The sequence below is a fragment of the Electrophorus electricus genome, chromosome 12 (genome assembly GCF_013358815.1).
Source record: "Electrophorus electricus isolate fEleEle1 chromosome 12, fEleEle1.pri, whole genome shotgun sequence".
Classification (NCBI taxonomy): domain Eukaryota; kingdom Metazoa; phylum Chordata; class Actinopteri; order Gymnotiformes; family Gymnotidae; genus Electrophorus; species Electrophorus electricus.
Genome location: NC_049546.1, coordinates 11,461,595 through 11,471,373, shown reverse-complemented (window position 1 = coordinate 11,471,373; position 9,779 = coordinate 11,461,595). Strand labels below are relative to the sequence as shown.

At 35.7% G+C, this 9,779-nt stretch overlaps 1 protein-coding gene across 2 annotated transcripts in view; it reads left to right on the top strand.

Moving 5' to 3' along the window:
- si:zfos-2326c3.2 (mitogen-activated protein kinase kinase kinase kinase 4) overlaps positions 1–9,779 on the top strand; it is a 47,172-nt gene continuing 37,393 nt past the window's right edge. For both annotated transcript variants that reach the window (XM_035532010.1, XM_035532009.1), the window contains exons 1-3: positions 1–188; positions 834–899; positions 7,911–7,967. In XM_035532010.1, coding sequence (XP_035387903.1) covers positions 132–188; positions 834–899; positions 7,911–7,967 — 180 coding nt within the window. In that variant the 5' untranslated portion in view covers positions 1–131. The remainder of the gene's footprint in view (positions 189–833; positions 900–7,910; positions 7,968–9,779) is intronic.

Below are 9,779 nucleotides of genomic sequence, written 5' to 3'. Positions count from 1 at the left end.
TTCGCGAGATGAGAGGTGTCCAGTGTTTATCGACAATCTTAGAAACGAATGGACAGGCACACTAACGGCGTTATCTTTTTTATTTTGAAAAGTTAGTATATGTTTTGTAATCGGCAGGCCGACTCATTAAAATGGCAAAAGACTGCATTGCAAGAAGTCTCGACAACATTGACCTCTCCTCTTTACGGGTAAAAGATGTTTGTCGTAATCTAACCTACGTGGGCTAAAATGTTTTGAGCTTTGATCTTATTTTAGTACCTAGGACGTTATCAATGAGGTTTCTTGGGCCGCAAGACATTGTTTATATCGACCCATTTAGTACATATAAAGTTTTGAGTGCTAGCCATTCGCTCTTTGTCTGTCAAATAACGGTTATTTCTCTGTGCATTCGCTGTAATTACTCCCATCTTTTTCATATGCACAGAACTAGCCCGAAAATACACTTTCCTACGTTTTGTCCTCTTGAATAACTCCCTGAAAGTCAGCTGTCATAGTCACACGCCTATGGTTGAAGGTTCTAGTTTAATGTACTTATCTGCTATATGATAATGTTTTGGATAGTACATGTTGCAGTCAAGTGTTCTATGAAGTCACTAAACAGTTCATTATAGGATATATGCTTATAATGTAGCGAAGACTAACATTGACTGTCACTATAGGCTATTATCACAGTCAGTATGATGAATGAGCTGCTGAAAAATTGTAGATAAGACTGCATGTAATTTACCTGGGCACATGAATTACCCTAGACCCCTAAAAGTCCCAGTTCAATAAAATATGATCAATCTATTCTGATGTACACTTATGAAAATTATGTTCATTTTTTATTTCAGGACCCTGCTGGGATATTTGAACTTGTTGAGGTGGTTGGTAATGGAACATATGGTCAAGTATATAAGGTTTGTGAAATTGTTTCAATATTTCTTGTGAACTAGTCTGAAACCTCAAATAGCAGCTTTTATGATGCCTGAAACAGGTGCAGCCAGTCGACTGACAGATACATGCTCCACAAACAAGAAAAACTGTTAGGCCAAATTGCCTTGTAGGCTACTGAGACATATAACTTAAAGTTCTGCTCTTCAGGTTGCCTAAATTCAAGTTTGAAAATGTAGTTTTAAAAAGGAATTGTTTCAAAAAAGGGTATGTCAAGAATTATGTGTTAATAATCATTTTGTACTTACATACATGGCAACATAGTGTATGACAGACATAATGCAAGAGCATGCAAGGATGTGTAAATGAATTCAGATATATTTACTTATACTTCAGACAAAATGTGTTTTTGGACACAGTTCGCCAATATTAGGAACAAGGGAATGCAGCCCACACAATGTTGTGTAGACAGGCAAGTGAAGAATTTGGAAGTGGGATGGGGTATATCCCTTTATGCATGAAGTCATACCAGATATTTTTTGTAAGTCAGTGCCATTTTGACAGATATACACTACAGTACCAAATATACCAAGTAACCTACTAGCCAAAATTGCAAAAATACCAACAAGTTAGCATTGTAATATGTGCCTTTATGAGACTGCCACTGTGGGCTATATGTGTTGTACCGTCTTGCAACTTTTACAAGAACTGTAGTGCTATGTTTCTCTCACACTGACCTTTAAACAATGTTGAGGCTTGACAATGATTACCTAGCTTGCATAGCATCCTCAAGCAACACTGTGTACAATAGACATAATGCTGAATTGCGTTATTCCTGAATCCAATTTAGACAATTACCATGTCAACCTTCCCTTTTCTCTAGCAGCTTTCATATGTCATACATAAGTAAGTTGTTCAAGTTTTATAAGAGTGGTTTTTAGACAGGCATCTTTTGCACGCTTTGGGTGGAGCAGACTTCCTCATCAACAGTAGAAATAAGTTAGGTGTGTCTTCAAAAAGGGAGCATGTGAAACTGATGCAGCTTAAAAGAAATTCTCAGGAACTTGATTCTTTGCAAGCACATGTTTTACCATCAGTGTGTTGCATTTGTCTTACCAGAAAGGATGTCACTATGACATGTTGACAGAGCAGTGATTGTAGAAACAAAAGATTGTTCAGTTATTGTGAAATTTTAATGGATGAATGTTGCAATATTGAATAAACTGCATCAGGGAACACAACACTGTATAACATATATTTTTACTGATTGGGTTTAAATTAGAATAATTCTTGTATTTTACATCCACATTCTCTAAACCAGTCATGTATCATCAATTAATTAGCTGCAGCTGAGTTGAGCACATATGCTGTGTATATGACCATGTGACTGGAGTTTCCCTTTGTCATTTCTCTTTCCTGTATTCTCCCAAAGCCTTTCACTGACTGAACATGTTGAATGAACAATAGAATATCTTCCCCTTAAAGCATACAGTTCTTTATTTCTGTGTATCCTTTGCCTGAATTAAGCTATAAAGAACATATGATTTGAAAATAGGGGGTATCTGCAAGGAAATGCAGGAAATGCATGTGTGTGTGTGTGTGTGTGTGTGTGTGTGTGTGTGTGTGTGTGTGTGTGTGTGTGTGTGTGTGTGTGCATGTTCTCCAGGTTTTGATACATAAGTACATTAGCCAGAATTGCTGTCCACCTGGAATGTTTCAGTGTAGTCTCTATCTGTCTCTTGCAAACATGTATGATCTCTTTAAACTTGCAGAGTAATAAATTAAAGTGTTATCACTGCCATTTCTTGTCTATAGTTTAGCCCCCAAATTACATAATTATTATACAGTAGGCCTGCCATACAGTAGGCTTGCCATAGCAGCATACCTGTCTTTGAAGGTTTGCAGCAAGAAGTCACTTCTGTACACACTTTAACTGCACCGCTTTTATGTACACTGGAGGACTCTTGGCTAAAAGTTCTCTAAAAAAGTATTATTACATTTACTCATAGTGAAATTCTGGACAAGAGGCATTCCCTCTCCCTCCAAATACCCCTGTCATCATATGCATATGACCTCTGAAACACTTGGAAATCTCAGAATGAGTTGTCTTCTCTGTTTAAAAAAAAAAAAAGCCCTGTTTTCAAGAGTCATGCTATTTTGAAAGTTAATCTTGCCATTGTTAATTACAGCCACAGGAAACAGTAAACATTCAACATTAAGTCTATTGGTTATGCACATTTAATCTTGGAGAGGTTACTCATATTAAAAAACAAACAAACAAACAAACAAACAAAAAAAACTAGCGAAAATAAGATAATAATACTTTCACTCAGGGCTTGACTACAGTGTCTGAGTAATCGTTATGTTAAAGGGCCTATATCCTACATTTCTCTTCTTTTATATTTTTACATTGTCCACTTTTCAACATTTCTGTAGCTTTATATTCCAAAACAGTTCTAATTCATTTTTACATGTTATGGTCCAAACTCTCTATAGCCCTTAGAATTAACAGTTTCTGTTACCGCACCTTTAAGACAGCTATGAGATAAATGAGCTGTGTTCTGATTGGCTGCCCTGTACACACGCAGAGCAAAAACATGCCTGAGGACTGCAATGTAAGTGGGCAGGGCTAAACAGCTGTATGCTGAATAATGTGAATGTTTACATATTACTTCAAATTTCTGATACAGGCCCTTTGACTAATTTCACTAAAATATAATTTTTATGTTTATATATAATCTTTATTGTTATATATCTAGCTAGCTAATAAACATTATTGACTTGCTAATAACAGTTTGTGTTTGCAAGTACTGAATTGTTTTGTTTTTTCCCCTGAGCAATTTGGAACACCGAATTATAATTACAGTAAGTAATACCCATCAGTATTAACATTGTACAAACATCCCACATTATGAGTCAGTTAGAATGCTAACCTAAACTGTTTTTAATAAAGCCACTACCATGTTTTAGTGAAAATAATTCTGATGCAGTCTACCCATATAACTAGCTAATTAGCTAGCTATTCAGTTACATTATTAAGAGAACTAAAATCATTCCTCACAGGCAAAAACATTTACCAGATTATGTATCTTTTTAATAATTAATTAATTTCCCTTATTAAGAGAAATGGCACTGATACAGGAGGAGCTCTGCATCCAGAATTGATCTTTGTTGTTGTACCCAATTTATAGTTATATATATATATATATATATATATATATATATATATATATATATATATATATATATATATATATAATATTGTATTTTATATTTGAATTGCTATCATATTACAACAAGCATGTTCGGGTTTCAAGTGACCGATTCCAGAAAGAATCTTTCTTTAAAACAAAAGTGAGAATTAGAGGAAGAATTAGAGGAAGTAGTAAAAGTATCTGAAAATGCTCATCTCCATTACCAGAGCAATAACCATGTTTAAAATTCTATTGATAATATTTGTTATTATTATAGAAGAGATCACATGGTAAGAGCAGACACATGCCTTTACTGCATCTAAAACAGATTATCCCTTTGTAAAGCATAATGTTTCTGGTGAAATTCACAGGTTCAAGCATGACATGTTCAGTATTACACTCTGTGCAAAATGAAAAATACATAAAGGGGTGGTGGAGGTCCAGCAGATTTGAGCTATTTTCACCTTTTTTTTTTCTTCATTTTTGCAACGTTTTTCTATATTTGAGTCAATAGCTGGCCCAAGGACTGACCAGTCTGCTGGGAATTTTCCTGGGGTTGCAGATGGTCAATTAGACACTACTTCCTGTTTTTGTCTGTGTCATAATACAATATGATGCTGGTAAGAGGGGATCATATCAACTAGGGGAATCTAAGGAAATCCCCTTTCAACAGAAATATCCTCCAAGGGTACAGTTGTCCAGACAGCTTCTGCTAGGCATCCCGTTGCTACAATGACAGAAGAAAGTTTTTGTCTGCTTTGCTTCGCATTATTGTTTTGTCACTTTGTTTTGCAGTGCCTCCACTGGTCTGTAATCAAAAGTATGAATATTCTGGATTTTTAAATCAGATCATCAGACTGACTGGGTTGATCTGAGGTTTCTTCCTTTTTCATCACCATGGTCCTCTCTAGCTTCCTTTTTGTTGACGGAGCATGCTAGTTTGACGCCATCTGGAATGTGTGTGTGGCCTGCTTGCTTAGAGAAGGTCGAAGCAGGAAGCGTTTGTTGGGAAAGCGGTTTCCTGGCCCTGGGCTAGCCCAAAAAAGAGCCACAGTCCCTGTCCCATTATTGTGCATAATAGCCTCTTCTCTTGCAAATTATCATTCAGTTGCTATCATGCTGGGATGACCTGATTCTATTTGCCAGTGCCTTTACTGCAGTATGGAGACAAATCCAAGAATGTAAAAGAGTCTTACTTGTTGTAGTGGTGGTTTCAGTGTTTTGAAACCAGTAACAAAAAAAACAAAACAAAACAGCTGCCTTGGTAAAATTGCAGTGGTATCATGGTGCATCATGTTCTTAGCGGTGGACATGTTTACATAGTTACATGACAATCAAATTTAAATGAAGTGATAATACGGAAATTAACTAACAATTAAACATCAACTTGTTTACATATTAAAAATAATGTCCACTGTATAGATTGGTCAGCAGAAAACACAAATGGGGCGCAGGGCTTCAGTCTGATTTACAGTAGTAATGTCCAGTGCAGGTATATTCCAAAAAAAAAAATCTGAATTATTCAATCAATACCAAAAAATCAATACAAAAAAAAATGCATCACATATCAGCAAGGTGCAAGGAAAGTGATTGAGGTCAGCAATTAATTGTGAACAGGTACAAAGTTTAGTAGCTAATGGTGGATTAAAATGCAATCTAACAGTCTTAATTAAGCATTGCTAATGGTGATTTCCATGGTATCTAAAAATTAGCCAGTGCATAGAACAGTGCTATCATAGCACTCCCTGAGTTTTCTACACAATACAGTGCAAACATCAATAAATAGCCAGATCATGACAAGATGACAAGGACCTGGAAACTCATTTGTGATTACAGACAAAAATCAGACAGTTAACGATCCAACACAGCAAAAAATGTACATTAAACTGAAAGAAGCATGAGTGCAGATTCACTTTTCATCACCACAGTGAGTCACACTATAGGGCGAAAGTAGTTGGTCAAATACTAAAAAGGAAACGTCATGTAGAGAGCCTGTTCACATCCAGACCTGCACATCTTGAGAAGTACAGCTCATAAACCATACGAAGGTAGCTTTGGGAAGATGGAGAAAATGTAAATGTCACATTAAATAATGGTGAATGTCAAATTTATCTGAACATGAAGATGGCACAAAGTACTTGATCTTATTTACTATAAGCTTATTAAGATTATTATAATATTTGTGGAATATTTAAATGACCAGTGATCCTGCACCTACAGAAATTTCATACTTCTGTTGAGTAACTAAACACTATAGCACTTATTGCTTGATATTGTTATTGCACTTATCATTGTCCAATATAGATCTTGTGCTTATTTTGCACTTCTTCTAGGTATCAGTATTAATTCCTGTATTTCAAAAGTATTCTAGTTCAACAGTATCTTGAACTCTGACCTGCTGTACTTGTTAGGATACATTCTATGGGTAAATGACAAAGCACTTTTGTAAATACCTAAAATGTAAATGTAACATATTAAGATTATTAAAATTATTAATAATGAAATAAATAAATGAAATAAATTACTCCTACAATACATGTACAATAATTTACAAACTAATGTGTCTCAATAATAGTGTGGAATAATAGCAGGTCTTCAAAAATATTGTTAAAGTATTATGAAGCTGAAGGTGTGCTGACATAGGCTATTATCAATTGCAAGAGTGGAATTGCACTGTTGATTACAGAATGGGATATTGCTTTATTTTATGTAAAAAAAAAACCCATCTATTTCCTTTTCTCTTTAACTTTGCAGGATTGTTACATCACTTTTGTATTTCAGCAGCATGACTCACTATTGAACTCTGTGTATTTTTGGTTTGCCTTACATACATACCAGGGACAAATCAATCAAAAGAAATTCCAATTTGATAACTTAATAATATTTTGAAGGCTCTGTGAACTCTAAATACTGACAAGTTGAGAAGTTTGCATTTTGTGAGCTCATTACAGCTTCTTAGGAAAAAACTAAAGAAAAAAATACATGTCATAGTGTATGAACCCTATAGACAAGAAGAGCCTCTTTTCAGATAAACAATGGAGACCAACCCCCTGAGACTTGTAAAGTTCTATGTACCATTTTTGCTCAACACATTTCACTAGTAATTACCTTAAGGGTGGTGTACTTCTCTTGACCTGCCCTAGGTTCTGACACTTACAGCATTTTCAGTTTTTCCATAACATTCCGTTGCTTTATACTTCTCTTTTTTAAATGACAATGCTTCCTATCTTCAGACTGAGGCATTGATTTAATGTTACTTCCTCTTGCTGCAACTCACCTTAGCACCTCAGCCTGGTCTCAGAGATTGGGACCCATATTCCCTTGAGTTTAGCAGAAATGTCAAATGACAGATCTCCTTAATGTCCCTCCAGTGCTGCAGTTTTTATTTTCTGAAAATCTTATCTTAACCTATAAATGTCCATAAAGTGATCTGCTGTGCAGGTGGTATGATGTGATGTAGAATGATTTCACTACCTCATCAAATCACTACAGCATCAATGACCATGAAAAATATGAACAGAAATACTCATCATTCTTCATTCTAACAGTTTGTCACATAGTGCCTTTTCTTTATCATATTCTATTTTAATTCACAGATCATTTTTAACACAAAACAGTTTAACTAAGGGCTTTGTTTAAATTAGAAAAACACTTGATTCATTTTCCTTTTAAATTGCAGGCCTGTAGTGTAATTCACTGGGACTTAGCTGAAATAAACTTGATTTGATCAACATTAAGCCTGCATTAGTTTAAAGATTAAACTGCATAAATATCCAGAGATGTTCGTTTGCAGGACTTCTTATTCTAACTCCACCCATGACTGATGTCCTTGTGCTTTGGCAGGGTCGACATGTGAAAACAGGACAGCTGGCTGCTATCAAGGTCATGGATGTGACAGAGGTGAGAGGTCCCACTATCCTGACTCACACTGCCCTAAAGAGCCAAGGCAGGTGACATGTGACTGACAACAGCAGATTGTTACCTCTGACCCCAAGAATTCAGAGCACTGGATAGTTGCACTGAATCAGTCAGTGCTGCGTCTACCTGACAGTGTATTTTAAGACATGCAAATGAGCTAGCGCTAGCTTCATGCAATCCTTCCTTCCCTCTCAGAATTGTAGCACTACTAGAGGAAGTCATGTTTGCTTAGGAAAAGTTCATTCATCTTATTTCCCCAGAGTAATCCACTCAGTGATGAGAGGAGACGTAGTCTGGACTCACCCTCTGGCTCTCTGCAAGAACAAAGACTGGCTTTATTACAGTAGCACTCTGCACACACAGGAGAGCATTTCATTGAAAATATTTTTTTCTTTGGGGTACATTTAACCCAAAATCATGATCATGAGGGAAATAGGAGATCTGCATTTTGCATGCTACAATAATGCCACACAGATTGGTTTCTGTAAGGTAATGGAAAGGCGTGTAGTAAATTCTATGAATGAAATGGCTGAATTAAATTTGATGTAATGAGCATTAAACATGCCATATTTAAAATACTAAAATGCAAAAATATACAAATAGATTTTTTCAATCTACATTTGATTGTGGATTCTTTCTTAGTTAAGATAAATTAGTTTAAATAATTATTTGCAATAGTGTTTAAAAATTATTTTGGTAGTATACTGTGAAGACTGGCATAACAAGGTGTATATGAGTACATTTATCACATGCACGTCAGCTTTAGGAAAAGTTTGGCTAGATATAGTGAAGTGATAAGTTCTAAAAGTATAAATAAGCACAGCATTATACAACAGGACAGAAAGGAAAAATATAACCATAGTTTGGTCATTTTTAATGACAGCTGACTTAATAGTGTTTGAGTGTTTATTAACATGTATGCTACATTACAACAGCTAAGAAGTGGACTACATAGAATGTGTAATCCACTGTAATTTCTATGGAGGATTTTGATTTTGTTTCATGTCCTGCACCTTGTTTCTGTATAATCACTATTCACTGTATATTTCCTCTGCCTTGTGTTTTATGGTAAAGTCCTTCTTGTCCTGTTATTTAATTCTATGCAAACTTGTCCATTATTCTGTGACTAAGAATAATGCACATTCTCTCTGCACATTCCTACACATCTCACACACTCTGTATGTCTTTATTCAAGCACTTACACTCCTGGTTTGGCCTCCAAGTCTCCTATGTGTGTTTACTACGGAGCCACAGGGGTCCTGTCTCACCCAATGCTCAGAGGAGATAGCTTGGGTACAGAAAATAAAACAATGAGAAATATTTCTTTCTAACCACCTGGATTTGCTAATTATCTCAAGCCAGTAAATCAATTAGTGAAATCGAGTGGGTGAAATAATAGTAGAACTTTTACTTTTTTTTTTTACACCTCTGGAGAAAATAATTTGTTAAATGGGGTGTTATTGGCAATCAAAGGGAAATGCGGTAGAAACATTGTCAAATTAACATGAGATTTCTGTCTCTTTCTCTCTAAAATTATCAGTCATATTGGCATTCTCCTTAATGCAATGAACCATAGAAAAGATCATACATCCTGTCAGGTCAAAAGGTTCACGGCCTGAAATTTGCTCTGTGTTAGTAGTTTACTAATAGAAACCAGTTCTCAAAAGGGCCTGAGCTGTTTTTTCCTAGCCATGATTGCCAGGTGACTGTATCCCACACTGGAGAGTGGGGTAGAGTGGGGGACTTTGAACAGAAATCCTTGAGGAATCGGTCTTTGAAAATCAGTTTCAAAGG